The 20722-nt window shown below is 52.5% G+C and overlaps 2 protein-coding genes and 1 long non-coding RNA gene across 4 annotated transcripts; 2 read left to right on the top strand and 1 right to left on the bottom strand.

Annotated features, from left to right (window-relative positions):
• LOC114081681 (uncharacterized) lies at positions 1-2527 on the top strand. Its single transcript, XR_003580840.2, has 2 exons — positions 1-256; positions 1750-2527. It is a non-coding gene; the product is annotated as an uncharacterized lncRNA (long non-coding RNA).
• Positions 2528-5068: 2541 nt separating this feature from the next.
• On the bottom strand, positions 5069-13606 carry Grb7 (growth factor receptor bound protein 7). Of its 2 annotated transcripts, none has more exons than XM_027923141.3 (15): positions 13392-13606; positions 9101-9299; positions 8871-9021; positions 8568-8724; positions 8323-8444; positions 8153-8230; positions 7799-7936; positions 7345-7455; positions 7034-7132; positions 6693-6773; positions 6477-6593; positions 6246-6306; positions 6039-6126; positions 5829-5922; positions 5069-5604 (listed from the first exon to the last, which is right to left on the bottom strand). In XM_027923141.3, exons 2-15 carry the CDS (start codon positions 9250-9252, stop codon positions 5458-5460), a joined length of 1596 nt encoding a protein of 531 aa, XP_027778942.1. In that variant the 5' UTR covers positions 9253-9299; positions 13392-13606; the 3' UTR covers positions 5069-5457. The 2 variants fall into 2 exon arrangements, with proteins under 2 accessions (XP_027778942.1, XP_027778941.2); XM_027923140.2 differs by lacking the exon at positions 13392-13606 and adding an exon at positions 13107-13205.
• A 5179-nt stretch (positions 13607-18785) lies between these two features.
• Positions 18786-20366, top strand: Mien1 (migration and invasion enhancer 1). The gene is made up of 4 exons (XM_027923133.2): positions 18786-18922; positions 19035-19132; positions 19750-19826; positions 19909-20366. The coding sequence occupies exons 1-4, from the start codon at positions 18834-18836 to the stop codon at positions 19990-19992; spliced, it is 348 nt and encodes a 115-aa protein (XP_027778934.2). The 5' UTR covers positions 18786-18833; the 3' UTR covers positions 19993-20366.
• The last annotated feature ends 356 nt before the right edge of the window (positions 20367-20722 follow it).

Raw genomic sequence — 20722 nt, 5'->3', positions numbered from 1 at the left:
TCTAGGGGCCAGCCCTCCATCCCGCGAGGGAAAGGGCTGCCTTCCGCACCGCGATAGGTTCGTGGCTGTGGCCCACGCGAGCCCCCTCAGGCCGTCCGAAGGACCGACGGACCTTAGCAGGGCCCTTGCCCCGCAGAGCTCTAAACAGCGCGGGGCGTGAGCCGGAGCATCCGCGTTCCGACCGTTTTTGCGAACAGAAGGTGGAGGCAGATTGCTTTGCGCACGTGCTCGGGAAGCTGAAGGGATGAGTGCGCAGGTGCGTCCTCCCCCCTACTCCAGCCTCACCTGATGGGTCATTCCTTTCGCCCCCTACTCACCAAGCTATCCCTTAGATTTGTGGGGCCGGTAACTCAGCTTAGGACGAGGGAACTCGCAGATGAGGGACCTGTATAGGGACTGATGGGTGTAAGAGGGCAGGGGTGGGCAAAGGCTAAGGAAAGAGGAGAACATTGGAATCCTTTGAAACTTTGGGATAGGGCCCAACAGGAATCCCACTTCTGCTTTGTCCTGGAAGATCTGACCCAGGCCATGGAAATGGGTTAAATGTGGACGTACACCGCCATTGGCCACCCATATGTGGAGTGCAGGCAACCTTCTATATCCCTACATACAACTTCCTCTCTGACTTCATGGCCACAGGGCCCATTTTCACTACTGACATTCTAAGGGGATCCATGGTGGTCCTAAGAGGGTGGATTCAGTCTTATCCCGACCATTCCAGATAAATCCAATCCAAGGAAGAACAGACTGCCTGCCACAACAACACATCTCCAATTAACCCTCCCCACCAAGTGCCCAACAAAGAATAACTTGTTCCTTTCTTGGGGTAGATGCAGTCCTGCAAGGTGCCACCATAGTTCAACCAATAGGGGTGAATTTCAGACCCCATTAGGGTCTAGTAGAGCACGGGACCTACAGAGCCCAGGTGGCACCCTCACTTTTCCAAACCCCCTTCCTGTATGGAAGATCACCTATTTCTTGAGTTGTAGAGTCCAGTCTGCATCATCCAACTCCCCCAAGATCCACTTCCCTTTTTTTTAACCTCCTCTCCCAACTCCCCACCTCAGCTTGGCCACTGTGCAAGACCCCAGAGCTGGGTGTCTGCAGACAGCACATGACAGGAAAGCAGTCTTGGCCCCAGACCCCTGCCAGTGCACCCTGATCTTCCTTGAACCTGTCTTTTTTCTTTCTTTCTTTTTTTTTTTTTTTAATATGAGTGACGCATCTGTAGTCACAGAAGAAGTTAGGGACAGAGTCTCCCACAGCCTCCAGATAGGACCTCTGATAGAGGCCCATGGTGCTGCCAGGGATGGCCATGTTCCTGACTCTAGGCTCACACGAACACACTAGTCCCAAGAAGTTGGTGTCTCTGAGGCACTACAGGTCACTTAGGGCAAGCTCCCTGGATGTGGGCCCTGCATTACCCTCTTTCAATACCTGGCTCCTCCAAGCATGGGGAGATGTTGGGGACTTTCCTTTTTTTTTTTTTCCCCAGATTCTTTTTCTGGCCTCTAGAATGTTATTTAATAAGCATGCACATTTTTTATGATCAAAGCCAATAAATTAATTTTAAAAAGGCAGAATTAGAGGTCCAAGCCTCTGCTTTTCCCTCTAGGAAAAAAAGCAAGAAAATCCTGCTTTCTTCCCACCAGTCCAGATTTCCTCAGAACCTAGCTTTCACCAGCCAGCACTGCCTCTGCTCTTGAAGTCCCTTCAGCCGCTGTAGGTCATGCTGCAGTCTCTTTGCAGGTGGAGCAGCAGGCTTCCCACATCCTCAAAACTAGGCTTTCTGGCCCAGGGTCCTTCTGTGAGCTGGTTCAAGGGGCCTCAGACTCCCACACCCTCCATTGCTGCATCTCCTCCAAGAAGCCAGAATCCTCAGTCACTCACCAAGATGTCCAGCTGCCAGTCTCCAGTGTCCAGCTCTGCACCAAATGCCACCACTTCTAGGGACTCCCAGCAGTGAGTTCCCTCACAGTGGCCAGTATGAGAAGGGAGGGGGCAAACAACAAAGGGCAGGGAAGGGACCCCAATAGCTGCAACCCAGGCTGACTTTCCCTAACTTCTTCTGTGACTGCAGATGGGTCACTGTCTCTTTAAGCCTCAGTTTCCCATTTGATATGCTTCCACACATCAATCTCACAGAGACTGTGATTAACGATTTACATAGAAGGGCTTTGTCCCTGTGGGGAGCCACTCCACATTCATGCACCTTTAAGTCCTCATGCACCACGGGGATCTGAAAGATCAATGTAGTCTGGCGTGGTAGGGCCATGACTTGTGACTCTTGGGCTTTTCCCTTGCTGGGATAACAAGGCATGGCCCTAGCAGTAGGCGGCGCCCAGAGGGGTTGAGTACACTCACCTGTTCCTTTGTAATTCTACCCCTTTGCCCTTTTGGGGATAGAATGTTCCATGGAACCTCCCCTTGTGTGTTCCTTGTATAAGAATAAAGAGTTCCAATGGCTCTCTCTCTTTCCAAGGACTCTTAAGGTCACAGAGCCATCTCCGGAATATTGAAAAAGGTATTTCTGTGTGGTTGAGTGCTTTCTTTGTCATTTTGTTGAGTTCTTGGAATAGTCAGATTTTGTGAACCCAGCATTAAGTCACCAGCTAGGATAGATGGCGATAGTTCCCTTTGCAGTTCCTTGGGCAGTTAAGGGGCACTGGATCCTTTTTTGCAAACTAAACCCCTGGGTAAACTTAAGAGGAGGCTTACTTCAACTGTTACTCCAGCCTGAAACCCTGGCATCCATATCTCAGAAGTGGCCATGGGCATCCAACCACTTTAATGCCCTAGGAGCAACCAGTGATAGGGATGGTTCTGGAAACCAGGGCAGGTAAAAGGTGGCACTGTTCCCTACCTCAAATCCTGCTAAAAAGAAACAAAATCTGCCCCTTTCTGTACTTGATAGATCCCCAGTAGGTTACAAGCTAGAGTGTGAATGGGGTCTCTCTGCCCTTCTGTCTGCCAGGCCTGGCTCCAAGCTCCCCAGCTTGAGATTAGCCAGGGATGGGGTGCCTTGGTCACAAGTGGTTTCCAGGGCTGTCAAGCCTGGCCCAGAGGCCCAATACCATGGCTGGACCTTCTCAAGATCCCCTTAGGACAACCTGACTTCAGAGACCAGACCTGCAGAGAAGGAAGGGGCTCGCCAGGGGCCTCATCCACTGCAGGCCACAAATGCCCCCACTGTGGCTGAAGAGTTCCATCTGCAAGTCAACCACACAGGGGCAGCATGTGCCCAGAGCCACGTTGAATTTCTGGTTCTCACTGTCCTTCCCCAAATCCCAGTTCATGAGAGAGAGAGAGAGCCAGGACTTCAACCAGGACAAAGAGGTGATGGGGCCAGGGAGGGACTGTTCTCACCTATAAAAGAGAGTCTTCCCACCTAACACCCAACCCATCTCAAAGGCTCTCCACTTAAAAAACAATTATGGAATTTTTTTGGCTGTATTGGAGATTGAATCCAGGGCCTCACACATGCAGGAAAGCACCCTACTACTGAGCTATATCCCCAGGCCCACAATTGCAGAATTCTCAAGCATACACAAAAGCACAGGGGATAACTTCACAAAGCCCCATGTGTTTATCAGCCAGCTTCAACCACTATCAACTCATGGCCAACCCAAAACTAGACCCACATCCACCCCCCTCACCTCTGGATTACTTTAAAAACAAAGCTGAGATATCATGTCATTTCACCTATAGAACTTCAGAACAAGTCTCTTAAAGACTGAAAGAAAAAAAAAAAAAAAAAACACAGCACCATTATCACTTAACCTTATTCCTTAATATCATCAAATATATCTCATCAGAGTTCAAATTTCCCCCAACTGCTCACGAATGCTTTGCAGTTAGTTTGGATTTGAATCAATCTGAATTTCTTGGAATCTAGAGATTTCCCATCTTTGCTTTTTCTTATAATCTTGTTGTTGTTATTGTTGAAGAAAAAATTAGGTTATCCACTTTGTGGAGTGTCCCAATCCAGATTTTGGAAATTGTATCCCCATGTGTCATTTCACATGTTCCTCTGGTCCTTGTATTTCTTATAAACTAGTAATGGATCCAAGAAGTCAGATTCAGATTTGATTTTGTGGCAGAAAGAATGCCTGCTTGGATGCCTGTAATCCCAGTGGCTCGGGAGGCTGAGGCAGGAGGATCTCGAGTTCAAAGCCAGCCTCAGCAAAAGTGAGGTGCTAAACAACTCAGTGAGACCCTGTCTCTAAATAAAAGACAAAATAGGGCTGGGTCGAGTGCCCCTGAGTTCAATCCCCAGTACCAAAAAAAAAAAAAAAAGAATGTCTGTTTGGGGCTCCCTTGCCCAGAAGGAGGGTGTGGCTGAGATTTGAGCAGCAGTTTCAGGTGTTGCCAGTCGGATGTGCTTATTATGAAGTTCCCATCAGGTGAGAGCTCCAGCTGTAAAACCCTTGCACAAACACATAGACTGGCTGCACAGCTGGCAGGGTTACATTTTGGAAAGATCAGTCTGAGTGTTGAAGGATGGGTTGGAGAAGGGAGCCAGACTCCCTTCCGAGGGCTGAGGGCCGTAGGACTGCTTTCTGGAAGGGGTGGAACTGTAGGGACAGAAAGCAGATCTGGGGTTGGTTGGGGGTGGGGGAGTCTTTGGCAGCAGAGGGGAGGGAAGTCATGGAGCCATTGTCCAGGCCCAGGTGCTGCACGTTCAGCTGTCAGGACTCGCTGTCCTCCCAGCCCAAGACAAGGGTGCTGTGGACCCATTTCCAGCTCCCAGGCCCTGTGAGGGTCACCTCTGTAGTTCTATGCTCTGTCAGGGTATCTAACCTGCATGATAGTCCTCCCTTGTCATCCATTCACTCACTTAACTAGCAATTATTAGGCACCCAGTGAATGCCAGGCTCCATGCTGGGCACAGAGACTTTCAGAGAATCACATGGACCCCTGCCCCCGCCTTCCCTTGAGAAACATCCAGACAGGCCAGGGCGTGGCCTCTGCCCACCTGACACCTTCACCAAGGCCATCACTGGTGCATGCTTCTTCTGGTCCCTTCCCGACACCAACTAGCCAGGTCTTGCCAGACAGAACTCATGGGTGTATCAAAAAATAATCTTTATTGTCACTAGTAGAAAACACAGAGGACTGACTAGCCTCTCAGTCTGTATAAAGTGCAGGGCATGAGACCAGCTGGGCTCTCCCCATTTCTCTCAGAATGCCCTGCCCTGGAGCAGTGCCCCAGGAGCTCCACAAAGGGGAGAGGGCCACGAAGGGCCTCCCCTTGGGGAGAGGGGTGGAGGGTGTATGAGGTGGGGGCATCTTCTGCCTGAGGGAGGTAAAGAAACCGGGAAGCCGGATTGGGGAAGCCCCTGGATTGTCCATCATCCCACCCCACCTTCTGCACCCTCCGAGTCCACTTGATGGAGGGGTGACAGGTATGGCGGGTCGCCTGATGCCAAGCCTTACAGGCTTGGGCTCGCGTGGCCGTCAGAAGGCCACGCGGGTGCAGCAGAGGCGCAGCAGGCATGGCAGGATGCCGCGGTTCAGCTGGTGGAACTCCACGAGCTGCAGCAGGTCCGTGAAGCGGGTCTGGCCATCGTCCATGCTGAAGTAGAGGCAGCCCTCGTCCTCGCTCTGGGCACAGCACAGACAAAAGCTCAGGGAGGGCACAAGGCTTGAGGAGCTGCCTGCGTCCTGGGCCAGACAGTTGAGCCCCCCCCCCCCCCATGTTTTCTTGTGCAGGGAAAAAGGAGGCACCCTGGGGGCTGGGAACTTCCTAAGGGAAGCTGATGAGGACAGGTTGCTGGGAGTCCTGTGTTCCCCACTGCAGGAATCCAGGGACAAGGGGGGCTCCTCACCGGCAGGATGAGATAGTGCTTGACTTTCTTTAGGTGGCACAAGGACAGGACAAAGCCCTGTGGGTTTCGCTGACTCTCCCGGACCAGGAACAGGCTGCCAGAAATAGAGCAGCATCCCTGAGGCCCCGTGGTTGCTGCCTTGCCCCAGGGTCTGTAATCCCAGGGTCTGTGATCCCTGGATCTGTCGCCCCACCCAACCCTGCCCCTTACCCATCCACCAGGCCCTGCTGCCCAATGAGCCGCTGGCTCTCCTCACGGGAAATGCGTCCATGGAACCAGGGCTGGGTGCGGTGGATAGCTGGAGTGGGGGGAAGCAGACGGGCTGTCACTCAAGGAAGGGGATCCCCATTCCACCAGGAATGCTCAGAGAAGCTGAGGCGGTCCCCCCATCCCTGGGGACTCAGGGTCATCACCCACCTGCACTGAGGCTCGTGCCTGAGCATGGGGTGGGCAGGCTGAGGCGGTGGTTTGTCTTCTTCTGCAGTAGAGGGGACATGGGGAGTCAGGGCATGGCTGGGAGTGCAACCTGGCACCCCCCATCTGGGGGATCTCCCTGGGTCCCTCTCTTCTTCCTTCTCACTCCATGGAAACCCCCGTGGAGAAGGGTCCCCTTCTCCACAAACATGCAGATGCATGCAGGCCCCTCACCCTCCAGGCCTGGGCCTCCTCCAGGGCTGCACTCAGAGCTTCCCGGGGGTTCTCAATGACTCGCCCAGCATGGCCGGAGAAGTCCATAGCCACCAGGGTGTTATCCGAGACACTCCTCTGGAGATGGAACGGGATGGGGAGGGGACGGGTCAGAACAACTGCCCCAGACCAGGACCTGGATGCCCACCCCCACCCAGTGCCCCTGGGTATACTCACCAAGGGCGGGGAACCCAAATAGGATGGACGCAGGTGGCGAGACTGGGCCTGCTGATAATTCTTATACAGCTGCATCCCATACTAAGGGCAGGGACAGAAAGAGGGTGGAGGTCGGGGGGCCTGAGAGCTGGCTGTGATACCTCCCAGATGGGGACTCTTCAGGAGCAGGGCTGTTCTGCTCTTGGCTAGAAGCCTCCTAAAGCCAGACTCCAGTTCTCAAAGACCAAGGTGGTCATGCCCTCTCCTCATTCAGGAGACTTCCAGAGGGCAGCACTAGGACTCCTTCTTCATACTAGGGACCCCTCAGGCAGGACCAGCCCCCTACAGTCCCAGGGTCCAACCTTGAAGAGACGGAAGGCAGACAGCCAGCAGGTGCGGCTCTGTTCATCCTCACTGCAGAAGATGCGAAGCCCCTTGTGGCCATTCCGAAGCTTGTTGGGCTGTGGGGAGAGAAAATAGACTGGTCCCATATCTGCCTTTGGAACTAGATGTCTGTCCTCAGATGTCCCATGGGGACTCAAGGAGTCTCCAGCAGTGTAGGTTACAGGGAAAAGTGTGTAGGTACCCAAGATGGAGCTCAGAGGCCCCAGGTAGGGTCCTGGTGTCTAAGCAGGCCCCCCACACACACCCAGGTCCAGGCCAGGGTCATCACCTTGACACAGAAGCCAAAGTCCGTGGGCATCCCGTAGAGTTTTCGGCCCTGGGTCACCACATAGACATTGGACTCATTCACATCTGCCACATATTGTAGGTGCCTTGGATCCTGAGCGTGAATTAAGCAGAACTTGGTACAGGCAGATCCCATCTCCCTATTACTGTCCCCAAGCCAGGTGAGATTTCAGGTTCAGAGAGGGACAGGGAAGTACCCGAGGTCCCACTAGCAAATAGAAGGCAAAGCCTGACTTGAACTCAGGTTCCCCTGCCTTTTCTACTGTCACCTCCTGGGGTAAGTCAGCTGAGCAGGGACGGGGGAGGGGCCGTGAACAGGAGGCAGTCAGCTTAGAAGGGAAGGAGAAGCAGCTGAGGATCCAAGGCCTGGAGGAGGTCAGGAGTTCCAACAGGGAGTGAGTAGTGAGGGGCTGGGACTGGCACCCTCATGGCCTCACCTTGGAGGTGCCCTTGGTGGAGTAATAGAGGCCAGACCGGCGCAGGAAGCAGAAGAAGCGTTTCCATAGCTTGCGACCTGAGCCCCTCAGCTGCAGGAAGCCCTGGATCTCGGGGAAGCTGCCTGCATTCAGGAAGTTCTGAGGAGAGACCACAGGGTGAGGGCTCCCCTCTCCTTCCCTGCCCTGGGGCCTTGTAGGAAGGGGCTCTGTCTGCAGGGATCCTCCCACTTAGTCGATGAGAAAGTGACACACAGGTAAGGACAGTGACTTGTCCACAGTCAGGTAAAAGGGAGAGAAACATTGGGCGATTTGGGGGGAGTTGGGAATACGTGGCAAAGTGGGGGGTCCCCTCACCTGGATGAGGTCTTCATGGGATGCACCGGTGTGGGCATCGAGACAGCTGGAGACCATCTTTTCTGGGAACAGGGAGTGCTGGGGGAGAAAGGGAGCAGGAATCAGAGCCTAAGGGCCCAGGTTGAGGATCGGGGTGTTCCAGCGCCCAGAGTCCCCTCGCACACACTCACTGGGGGGCTCTTGAACAGTTCGTACTTGGCGAAGTTTTTCCGGAAGATGAAGCGGCTGTCTCCACCGACGGGCCAGGTCGCCTGCACTTCCACCACAGACTCATGGTCCTCCAGACCCCGCTCTGGGGTCAAGGGCAAAAGGCAGGGGTTAGTGGAGATTAACCGAGCCGCCCAGGGGAGCCAGGCCGGGCCCCAGATGTGAGGCACTGTAGCCCAGCTTGTGGGCTCCCTGCACCCCGACTCACCCAGGGCTAGACAGGGGTGGCACTCCACCAGCCCCCAGTGCTCGTCGCTGAGGGCATGCGCTCGCTGCACCAGCATTTCACACACGTGGCGAGCCGTGGCACCTGCCGCCACCTCCACCGAGCGACAGGCCCCGTCCTCACTGTACACCTTCACCACCTGCACCCCAGGAACTGCAGATGACTTGGGGCAGGGGCACAGGGAGGGACCCCTGACCAAGATGCCCCCGCTCCACCAAAGAGATGCTAAATCCACCCCGGGTCCAGGGCATCCCCCAGCCCTGCCTTGCCTTTCTCAGAACTCACATGAGGGCAGCTAGCATCTCGTGGTAGCAGTCCCCTTGCACTGGAGGGCCCCCCGAGAATGGGGGTCTTTGAGGGAGGACTGCAGAGCTCAGGGAAGGGGTTCGGGATGGAGGGGAGAGAGGTTGCCTGCCGCTCCTCCTCTGGGAGTCTCCTGCAGCAAGTGCGGGAAGGGAAGCCTCAGGTGCTGATGTCCCCCCCAGGCCCTCCCCAGCCCCATCGCCCCACTGTACCTGCTGGTCGGGATGGGCAGAGGCTGGGACCTCTTCACCTCCCCAGACAGAGGGGTGTCCTGGGGCGGGGGAGTTCCAGGCGGGGTGCCAGGGGTTGGGCACAGGTCTTCTGGGGAGCTGCTGAGCTGAGGTGGGGAGAGATCCAGCTCCATGACATCTAAGGGAGGTGGACTGATTCCAGCTGCTCGCAAGCCTTGTCCTGGGGAGAGGGGCCAAGAGAACTCAGGCCTGGGGACCTCACAGAGCTGGCAGTTGCCCTCTGAGCTGCCATTGCTCCCCCTCTAAATGGAGTTCCCGAGAGCCCTCAGAGAAGGATAGAATGAACCCGATTTATTAAAGGAGGCCCTGAGGACCTGAGGCCCTGAGAAGGAAGCATTCATGCCCCTGAGGACAGGTGTTTGGACTCCAAATCCAGTGCTCTTCCAGCCAGAGTCACTCAGTAGAAGAGCTAAGAGGGTCCCACTTGTTACACGCCTGGTAACAGCGACCATCTCCACAACCCACACTGTCAACTCTCAGAGTCAGGGCAAAGGCCACCCTTCTACCTCCAAGTGTGGGACACTCACTGTGCAGGGCTCTGCCCTGGGTTTTTCCAGCACTTCCCCTGCCAGACCCAGTTGCCAAGCCTGTTGTGGCAACATCAAGTGATGAGTGATATACAGAAAGGAAGAAGGAGGTGGAGAAAGACAGGAACCAGAAGGGCTCAGCAATGGTGGGAGGGGAAGGTCTAGTTGGGGGCCCTTGCCCCAGTAGCCCCCAAGCCTTGTGTGCCCTCCGCAGACCCCTCAACTGGCCCAACTCTTTCCTGAATCCCCAATGCTAGAGCCACCTCCTCTGAGAAGTCTTCCTGGATTTTCCACATTCAGACTCAATGGCTCCCTCTCAGCACTGTGCTGGGGCCTTGGCAACAACTACTATGCACCTGTCTTATCCACCACTGGTCTGAGGGCATCCAGCATTGCCCCTCCCAGGCTGAGCCAGAGTCTTATCCATGTTTTAGCACCCACAGGTGTTAAGGACACCCAGGACAAGTAAGGACAGGAAGGGAAGGGCAAAGATGCCCCTAGGGGTAGAGGCAGTACTGCCCCACCTCTCCAACAGAAACCAACAGACCCCTTGGGCTGAGTAGAGACCTGACGGGACCAGGAGAAAGCACCAGCCCCAGCCCCCTGCTTGCTCTCCAGACACTGGGCCAGTACCATGATGCTTTGGGGGGCACCCAGGATTGCCACCTCCATAAGGCAGGCACCTGACCCTTTAGTGAGGGCATGAGGGACGTTGGGGGACAGGTGAGTCAGGGCGGGCGGGACAACACTGCTGGAGGCTCTACATTCAACCTTGACTCATCCACACAACTTCCTGGCTTAAGAGAAACACAAACAACCCAGCCCCCCCACACACACACACACAATCTACAGGTAGCCTGGGAGGATGGGGGAAGCCCTGGGAAGGAACAGGATGGGGAGAAGAAGGATGCCGGCCTGAGGCTCCTCTGACGTCACCTCCTCCTCCCCACCCTTGGCCTACCTCCAGTCCAGGTGGGACTGCAGCAATCTGCCCACCTCAATCTCCCAAGCCACCACCCAGTCCCAAGCCCACTTGCCCAGGAAGGAAAGAGGAAATGCCCGGCCTGGATTCCTGAAGCCTGTCTGGAATGGAGCTCATCTCCTTGTGTAGCCCTCTACCTCCACCCCAGGGGCACCCAGAGTTTCCTACCCTGGGTCTAGGGCCTGAAAGTTTCTCATTTCACAGCTGGCACACCCATAGGACTTAGGAGGTCATATCTGGCCCAAGGGGCTTTTCCGCATCATCCTGGGAATGAGGTTTCTCCTAACATATCCCGGGTTACCACAGGAGCAGGAGTGGAAAGTCAAAATATCCAAGAGGACAGACTGGCAGATGGGCGAAAGGTCCTCAAAGAGCCTGGGAGAGCTGGTGCACTATGGGTCCTACCAGGACCAGGAAGGGTAAGAAACACCAACCATCCAGGTCACCAGAGCACCAACACTCGGGGCCCCACCCCCATCCCTCTAACCTCTCATTTAAAGGACTAGAGGAGGTGCTGCAGGGCTGCCCCTTCCCCAAAGCAGGACCAACAGTGAGGAAGTGATAGATACTTGGTGGGGCAGGGCGACCTCCAGGTTAGGAATCCCTCCACCCAGTCCTACAGACCCTCCCAAGGCTGGGGAGAAGTGGGACAGCCCTGATCAAAGAGATGAGCTGTGGGCTGGGGCCCTGGCTCAGGGGCAGAGCGCTTGCCTACCACCTGTGAGGCACTGGGTTCGATCCTCAGCACCCCATAAAAATAAAAAATAAAGGTATTGTTTCCTTCTACTATAACAAATATTAAAAGGAGGAGAGGAGAGATGAGGTGGGAGAAGGAGGCCCCTTCCCAAGACTTTCTAACTGGGGCCTCAGCAAAGCTTGTTGGAGAGTCCGGTCCCCAAAATCAATTTGTCCTCTCAACACTGCAACTCCAAAGCAGGACTGCCCCTACGGCCTCTCCTGCCCCAGCGGCTCCAGCCCCACCCTCCTCCCTACCCTCCCTACCGCCCGTGTTTACTTCCTGAATCCTGCCCCACCTGGCTGGCCCCAAGGGCGGGTGTCCAGGCCCAGTGTTTAGGGGAAACAGAAAACAAGGCCACTGGGTTGTAGCTCGGTGGTAGAGCGCTGGCCTAGCATGTGTGAGGCACTGGGTTCCATTCTCAGCATCACATAAAACTAAATAAATAAAATAAAAATACTGTGTCCATCTACAACTGAAAACATTTAAAAAAGAGAAGAAAGAAAGAAAAGAGAAAGAAAACAAGGCCACCTTCCAGGCTTCCCAGGGTGGAGATAGGGGCTGGCGGGCCGAGGCTGGGGCCGAGTGGCAGGAGGTCGGGGTCAGGCCTAGCCCAGCAGGCCATCCCTTAGGGATTTACTTGGGGGCGGGGCTTAACCTGGGGGGAGGGGGATGCGGGCCCTGGTAAGGAGGTGGGAAACCCCTAGGTGACCCAGAGTTGAGGGCGAGCCCAGGACACTGAGGCCCCGCCCACTGACTCTCAGGGAAAAAAAAAAACACCCAATGAGAAGGAGGGGGCAGCTCTTTTAAAGTTTAATTTGGGACGAACGCAAGACCATCCCCTGGGGAGTTAATCATTATTTTGCCTTCAGGAAGGTTCCCCTCCTCCAACACGCACACAGCAGGATATCTGCGGGAAAAGGTAAAGCAGAGTCCAGGCCTGGCAGACCCAGAAGGCATTCCTGGAGCACAGAGGGATTGGGGGGAACTTCCACCTAGTCCACAGGTGCATTCTCTGTCCCCAACCCGCCATAGAGAATCAGACCCCAACCTGGGTCTTTCCCCAGTCTCATCAAACAAAACCACCTGTCCCCAACACACACACCCTCCACAGGCCCCACTGCACTGTAAACACCCCAGCATCCATCGCTTCATTCTGAAGCCAGGAGGGACCCCTGGGCCCGGCCCCACGTTTCATCAGAGCCACAAGCTGTGTTCCCGACCAGGGAACACAGTAAGCAGAGATGGAACTCCAGTACTTCGGAAAATCCCTCTTCTTTACTAATCCTTCCAAATTCGAAGGTGCCCCCCACCCCGCCCGCGGAATCATCTTAGTAGAGACTTGGGGATACACAAATTGAGGTAAATTGGGGTGAGCAAGGGCATGAGGGCAACCTCGGTACCGGGACCCCTTTCTAGCTCCTTCTCGGTAAGCCGGGAAGGGCTAGTTTCAGCGGGAAAGCAAGCCTCCTAGAGGAGCCACTCTGAGATCTCACATCCCAACCGCATCAATTGGCTTGTGTGTGTATTTGGCGGGGAGGGAAGGAGGGAATGCGGAGGGCGGGAAATGAAAAAGGGGGGTTGGGGACGGATGGGAGATGGGAGGAAAAGAGAAACTGGGAGGCCGCGGGGTTACACAGCAGGTGACAGGGTCTTCCCATGCTGAGCCCAGACCTGCCCTGCATCCCACCACCAAGATGAAGTGCCCATTTTGGTCCTTACCTGGACCCTGGGCGTCGGAACACCTGGCTGGAGCCACCGGTTTGGGGAGGGAGACGTTCAGGCCCTTAACTACCTGTCCTTCTCCCTTGCCCCCGCCCCTGGCCTGACATCACCAAGCGGGGAAAGAGAGGGGGAGAGCCAGGCGGCCGTCTGTCCACCCACCTGGGCAGCCAGCCAGCTCGGAATGAAACGGGCACAGCCTGGGGCCCTGGTGTTGCTGGGGAGCGGCGGGGGGGGGGGGGGGTTAGGAGCAGGCTGTCCTGAGACAGATCTCGATCCGCTTACCTGAACGAGCCCCAACAGCAGCAGCAGGACACCAGGTCAAAGTCTGACTCTGTCTAGGGACCCCAGGGACCTGAATTTGATTTCAAAACCACTCCGGCTTCTCTACAGGTGCTAGGAGCAGGTCCCGACCCTGGACGTGGAAGTCGGGGAGGAGGCGGGAAGCTCGGCGTGTCCAGATTCCAGGCCCAGGGAAACTAAAATTATCCTGGGCAGGTGGGGGCGGGGCCGGGGAGGCGCCGGGAGGAGGAAGCCGAGGAGGGGCGGAGACTCCCGACGCGGTGCCGACTGGAGTTGTTTTTGCCCTTCCTAGCCCGGCAGCAGGTGCCAGGGGAGGGTGCAGGTACCTGGGGAGAGGCGGGGAAGACGGTCGAACAAAACAGCCTGGAGAGCGAAGTTCAAGAGACGTGTCTACCTGGGAGAAAGGTTTTAGGGACTGGAAGATAAGGGGAAACGGCCCCGCTCACTCTTCCTCACGCCCCTTCCCAATACTGGTCAGTTCATTGGCCTTGCTAGGGAGCCCATCAGCAGCTGTGGGGAGGACAAAGGGCACTCTGAGAAAGAGAAACCAGCCAGAGGGGTGTCCCGCAACCGGTCCTGCCCCTTGACCTCCAGCTAGCTTGGCCACCCAGGCTGCCCCCTGGCTCCTTAGAGGTACCCAGAGTATGCCCTCCCTCTGAACAAAATCCAGGTCTCATCTTTTATTTATTTATTTTTTAATCCAAAGGGTCAGGCAGGGTCGCACAGCGGGAGGGGCCACGGTGATCTGTAGAAAGCTCTGGCCCCAGCACGCAGGCAACTTCTGTGAGAGTAATACTCTTCGCTTTCTCATTCAGCCTTGGACAAACACAGGGGAGAGGGGCTGGGAAGCCACGGTCCATGGCAGGGGCCACCTGCCAGCTCCGTGTTGGTTACAGTTGAGAAAACAAACAATCCCCGGTGATAAGAGGTCTGCCCTGGGGGAGCATGGAGGAGTGGCTTCAGCCTGCTTTCTTCAAACTGAGTTTTCCTTGAAAAACCAGTCTGAGTGGGACACTAAAAGGGGTGAGGGAGCCGCAAGGGCACCTGAACCAAGGAGCAGCTTGGAAAAAAGGTAGACAATTCACTCACTCATGTAATCCGCTGTTTAAGTACCTACCATATGTCAGCCCTATGCTTGGTTCAGAGGATACAGAGGTGAGCAACGAAAACAGACCCCGCCCTTAGCCTCCTGCAACCCAGTTTGGAAGACCTATGATAATCAAGAAATCAAACAAACAAGAAATGACTGGTGACCACTATTCTGGGAGAGTGACTCACATAGGGACTTAGGGAGAACCTCTTTGTGGAAATGACAATTGAGCAGAAAAGAAGGGCCAAAGCCTCTGGCAGGAGGGGACACAGCATGCAAAAGCAGAGAGGGAGGTGGTCAGGAGAGAAGGGAAAGAGGCCACACAAGGAAGCTGAGCAGGGGTGGAGAAAGCAGCTGTGCTTCTGAAAGGGTAGCCTGAGACCACTGGCCTCCATGTCTCCAGGCTTCTGTGAAAAACAGATCTCTGGGCCTCTCCAGCTACTAAATCTCAGTCTCTGGGGCAGAGTCCCAGGAATGTGTGGTATTGACAAGCCCTCAGGTGGCTGTTCTGCAAACCAGGTCTGAGAGCTATCTGTCCTGTTTGTCCGGATTGGCAAGAGTGGTGGGCAGAAGCCAGACCCTGCAGGTTCCATCTGGGCCTGAGTAGAGGACAAAGCATTGGTCAGGTTTACTTACATTTTGAAAAGATCACTCTGGGTGTTGAAGGATGGGTTTGGAAGGCAGCCAGACTCAGAGGGCTGAGAGCTATAGGACGGCACTTCTGTGGCTTTCTGGAGGAGATAGAACTGTAAGGACAGAAAGCAGATCTGGGATTGGGGAGGAGGGAAAGGTGTTGGTAGTTGGTGACACAGGGACTTGTGCGAGGTCATGGAGCTATGATGATGGAAGCACAATTACGTGTGTATGTCACAGAAAGATCCACTCAAAGGATATAAAATTCATATCTGGATTTTTTTTAAAAAAAATAGTTGTAGTTGTCAAAACCTTTATTTTTTAATTTATTTTTATGTGGTGTTGAGGATCAAACCCAGGGACTCACATGCGCTAGGTGAGCGCTCTACCACTGAGCCACAACCCCAGCCTCTGAATTTTTTAAATAAAAGAAAAAAACAACAAGCTGGGGATATAGCTCAGTTGGTAGAGTGCTTGCCTAGCATTCACAAGGCCCTGGGTTCAATTCCCAGCACCACCAGAAAAAAAGAAAAAAAAAAAAAAAGAATAGATTTGCAAATGTTCCTTGGCTTATAATGGGGTTATATCTCAATAAACCCAACATAAACCGAAAATATCTTGAGTTAAAAATGCATTTAATACACCTACCCTACCAAGCATGAGTCCAGTTTTTACTGAATCCTTATAATATTCACAACATTGTAAAGTTGAAAAATCGTAAAGCAAATTGTGGCAAGTCAGGAATCTTCTGCATAGATCAATGAAACAGAACTGAGAGTTCACATATAAACTCTTACAATTCCAGTCAATAAATTTTTGTTTGTTTTATTCTTATTATTATTATTTTGGTACTGAGGATTAAACTTAGGGGCACTTTACCACTAACCCATATCCCCAGCCCTTTTTACTTTTTCTTTTTTTTTTAATATTTATTTTTTAGCTGTAGGTGGACACAATATCTTTATTTTATTTTTTTTATGTGGTGCTGAGGATCGAACCCAGTGCCTCACACATGCCAGGCAAGTGCGCTACCACTTGAGCCATATCCCCAGCCCCGCTTTTTACTTTTTTTTTTTTTTTTTTTGGAGACAGGGTCTCACTAAATTGCTGAGGACCTTGCTAAGTCACTAAGACTATTCTCAAACTAGCAGTCCTCCTACTTTAGCCTCCCGTGTCGCTGGGATTACAGGCGTGTGCCACAATGCGTACCTGGCCAATAGATATTTGGCAAAGGTGCCAAGACAATTTGATAGGGGAAGAGATAGTCTTTGGGGGAGGAAAATGATGGGGCTGGAACCCAGGGCCTGTGGGTGCTAGGTAACTGCTCTGTCACTGAGCTACCCTGCTCCAGCCCCTATCCTTTTTTTTTAACTTTTCTTTTTTGAGACAGAGTCTTGCTGTATTGCCCAGGCTAATCTTGAACTCAAGGTATCCTCCTGCCTTAGTTTCCTCAGTGGCTGGGACTATAGGCACATGCCACTGCACCTGGCTATAAAAGAGTCTTTTCAATAAATAGTGCTGTGGCAATTGAATAACCATATGCCAAGAGATGAATTAGATATATTTATCTCACCGGATACACAAATGTTAACTCTAAATATACTATACACCTAAATGTAAGAGCTGAAGCATGACGCCATTTTATCTAGATAAAATGAGAACTTGTCTCAAAAAAGGGAGGATGAGCATGTAGCCCAATGTTGAGTACCCCTCTAACCAATCCCCCAGTTCCAAAAAAAAGAAAATATTGCACTTTTAAAAAACATCATTAAAAAAAAGAAAGAAAGAAAAAACATCATGTGGAGTAAAAAGGGTTGGGGTGTAGCTCAGTTGTACAATGCTTGTGTAGCATAAGTGAGGCTCTGAGTTTGATCCCCAGCATAAGGATGAGATAGGGAAGCTAGCTAGTCAAAGACTTGGAGAAACTACAAGAAAATCATGTTATCTCATTAAAGACTTTGTATCAAGAATATATAAAGAAACTGGTGTGGTGGTGCACACCTGCAATCCCAGCAGCTAGGGATGCTGAGGCAGGAGGATCACAAATTCAAGACCAGCCTCAGAAACTTAATGAGGTCCTACACAACTTAGTGAGACCCGGTTTCAAAATAAAAATTAAAAAGGGCCCCTGGGTTCAATCCCTGGTACCCCCATATATATATTTTTTCAATCCCTGGTAAGATATATATATATATATATATATATATATCTTACATGTCAAAAATAAAGAGATAAGTAACCCAATTAAAAATGGGCAAAATATCTGAATAGATATTTCTTCAAATAATATATATGCATGGTTAATAACTGCACGAAAAGATTAGAAATGCAAATTAAAACCACAGTAATATACCACCTCTCACTCACTAAAATAGTCAAAGAGACAGACAAGTATTGATGAGGATATAGAGAAAAAATCCTTGTATATTGTATTGGTGGTGGTAATGTAAAGTGGTACAGCCACTTTGAAAAACAGTTTGGCAATTTCTTAAAAACTTAAACATAAGCTTAACCATAGAATCCAGTAATTCTACTCCTAGGAAATGAAAATACACATCCATACAAACACACCTGCAGGACATTTATAGGAGCATTCAAAACAGACTGGAAACCCAAATGTCCATCAACTGGGAAATAAATAAAATGTACTTCATCCATGGAATGGAATACTACTCAGCAGTGGAAAAGGACCTACTGCATGTAGGATGATGATCCTTGATAAATATTTTACAGCGTGAAATAAGCCAGAAGCAAAAGACCACATATTGTATGATTAGCTTCGTAAGAAATATCCAGGAAAGGGAAGTTTATAAAGTTAGAAAGCAGATTAGTGGTTGCCTATGACTGGAATTGGGAACTGAAATGATGGCAAACAAGCAGAGGGGACCTTATTAGGCTGATGGAAATATTTTGTAACTGGACTGTGGCAATAGTTGCACAACCATACAAATCACTGAATTGTTTAAAAAGCGAAAGCGGGGGCGGGGGCAGTTTAAAGGGACACTGAAGTGGGTGACTTGCTAGGATGCTATCATGATGCTCCAGAGAGGGGAAGAGGCAGCCAGGACTTAGGCAGCCTCCGCTTCTCAAGTTGCAAAATGGAAAAGATGAGGCCAATCCTCTAGTAAGGAGCCGGGATGAGACAGTGGATGTGTAGAAACTGGGTGCAAGTGATGGAGACATAGACCCAGAGATGGCACCTTCCCGCTCCCGAAATGAAGGAAAGAGGTAGTAGCAAAATATTGGAAAAAGAACAGCGTTAGTGCTTCAAAGTCCAAACAACTTGAGCGTGTGACCATGGGGCGTTTTAAAATGCCAGCAGCAGACCAGCGAAAAATGGCAACTATTACAAACCATCAGTCACTCCATCCCCATCCCCAGAATGCTTGCCCTTTTATAAACTGGAAAGCGCTTTGCAGCCTAAATTCATCAGATTAAGCAGGGCCACGAAGTCCGGCGGACCCTAGGCGCGGGGCAAGACTCCCACTCGAGGGCCCAGCCCCAGCCCGGGGACTCCAGTTCTGCGCGCCGCAGTACAGAACCAGTACGTAGCACTGAACCAGTACGTAGCTCTAGCCGCAGCCCGCAAGGGGCGCCCAGACGCAAAGCGCGGTCCCGCCACGCCCCGCGGCCACGCCCCGTCACGTGCTCGCGGCATCGCGTCACACCCGGAAGCAGCGGCCGGAGCAGAGCCGGTAGCGATGAGCGGGGATTCGGGGCAAGTGTCCGTAGCGCCCCCTCCTGGGGAGGTCGAACCGGGCAGTGGGGTCCGCATCGTGGTGGAATACTGGTGAGCAGTCCGGCTGGAAGGGCCCCTCTCTGTCCCCGAGGCCGGACGGAGGTGGGTCCATGGAAAGCCCCTCCCCCGAAACCCCAGTCCACCCTATGCCTCTTCTCCCCAGTGAACCCTGCGGCTTCGAAGCGACGTACCTCGAGCTGGCGAGTGCTGTGAAGGAGGAGTATCCGGGCATTGAGATTGAGTCGCGATTGGGGGGGACAGGTGAGGTCCGAAGAACACCTGCTGAGTCAGTCTGTGTTCTAAAGCCCAGCTCTCCTGCTTTCTAGCTCTGACATTGGCTGCTTTATATGAAGTGCCCAGCAGTATTTTGCACATCGTAAAAATGTCCAACCACCATGCATCCGCTTGCATAGGTGAGGGGGCCACGGATGAGGTCTATGAGGAGTAACCTGTTAAACTGCAATAGTGTGGCTTTGGAGTGTAGGGAGCCCTTCCTTCATTAAGTGGTGAAAGGACACACAGTTGAGGCCTCCTCTAGGTTCCATTGAGTTGACACCCAGTTGAGGATTGGATTAAGGAGCTACAAATATCTCTGATGAGGCTGATGGGGAAACATGAAGGAGCCTGTGAAGAGTCTAAGGAAGGGGCTGGGGATGCGGCTCAAGCCGTAGCGTGCTCGCCTGGCATGTGCGGCCGGGTTCGATCCTCAGCACCACATACAAACAAAGATGTTGTTGTCTGCTGAAAAATAAATATTTTTTTAAAAAAATCCTTTAAAACCTTTAAAAAAAAAAAGAGTCTAAGGAATGTGGAGGGTCTCCCCTGACTTTTTGCCTGTTCTCAGCATACCACTCATTCATGCCTTTATTTCGTACCAGGAGCCTTTGAGATTGAGATCAATGGACAGCTGGTGTTCTCCAAGCTGGAGAATGGGGGCTTTCCTTATGAGAAAGATGTGAGTATTTGCAGTCTTGGGAGGACCCTGGGTCATCCTGCTCCATAAGTGCATCGTCCTATTCCACATCTCTACTCTCTAGCTCATTGAGGCCATCCGAAGAGCCAGTAATGGAGAACCCTTAGAAAAGATCACCAACAGCCGTCCTCCGTGCATCATCCTGTGACTGCACAGTTCTGGGTTCCTGCTGTGTTCTGGGATCCAGACCTTGGTTTCCTTTGGTCCTACTGGGAACAACCCCTGCCTCTTTCCCCTCACTTAGCTCCTGGTAGCTAAGAGGCCCTGGCCTCCACTTTGCCCTTTTGGGCAACAGAAGGGAATAGAAACTTCTGTGGTCTTGGGTGTAAGAAAGGGATGCTCTCTGTGGATATTTCACATCCACCTTAATACCCGCTTCTCAGAATCAGTGCCCACAAAAGCCCAGTCTCCTCCCCAACTTGGCAATACCTGTCAGATGCCACCGTAGATCTAATTTATTCCCCAAGCCCTGGGCAGTGTCAGCAGTTGGCAATAAAGAGGCACTATGAACACTTGTGCCAAGTAGTGTGTGTTTATGTGTCCATTCTAGGGTTAGGGGTGGGGGGCAAAGGTCAGCCTGGCCTTGACACTACCGGATGGATGGGCTTTTGCTGAACAACTGCTTCTTGGTTCAATAAACCCCTTTTTTAGCCAACCCAAAGAAAAAGAGCCACACAATAGACATTCCCACTTCTTTCCCCTTCCTACCCCCAACTCCCCTTCCCCACAGGGAGGAAATGACCTTAGTCTGGTAGATAGCCTTAGGAATGAGTTTGTTCAAAAAGAATTATCTGGTTGTCAAAGGGCTCTTGGATGAGTTTCCTAACTTCCCAATTCCCCCCAACCCAAACTCAAGCCATTCAAGCTTAGGGAAGATT

Source organism: Marmota flaviventris, chromosome 17, assembly GCF_047511675.1.
Source record: "Marmota flaviventris isolate mMarFla1 chromosome 17, mMarFla1.hap1, whole genome shotgun sequence".
Lineage (NCBI taxonomy): Eukaryota > Metazoa > Chordata > Mammalia > Rodentia > Sciuridae > Marmota > Marmota flaviventris.
This window is presented reverse-complemented; position numbering and strand designations above follow the sequence as displayed.

Excerpts from the sequence above, each read along its gene's own strand:
- Grb7 (XM_027923141.3), bottom strand. The coding sequence starts at position 9,252 with ATGGAGCTGGATCTCTCCCCACCTCAGCTCAGCAGCTCCCCAGAAGAC. Across the intron at positions 7,937-8,152 it reads CCCATGAAGACCTCATCCAG|AACTTCCTGAATGCAGGCAG; the intron begins GTGAGGGGACCC and ends GTCTCTCCTCAG. Across the intron at positions 6,774-7,033 it reads CTGCCTTCCGTCTCTTCAAG|TATGGGATGCAGCTGTATAA; the intron begins GTTGGACCCTGG and ends CCCTGCCCTTAG.
- Mien1 (XM_027923133.2), top strand. The coding sequence starts at position 18,834 with ATGAGCGGGGATTCGGGGCAAGTGTCCGTAGCGCCCCCTCCTGGGGAG. Across the intron at positions 18,923-19,034 it reads CGCATCGTGGTGGAATACTG|TGAACCCTGCGGCTTCGAAG; the intron begins GTGAGCAGTCCG and ends TCTTCTCCCCAG. Across the intron at positions 19,827-19,908 it reads GCTTTCCTTATGAGAAAGAT|CTCATTGAGGCCATCCGAAG; the intron begins GTGAGTATTTGC and ends TCTACTCTCTAG.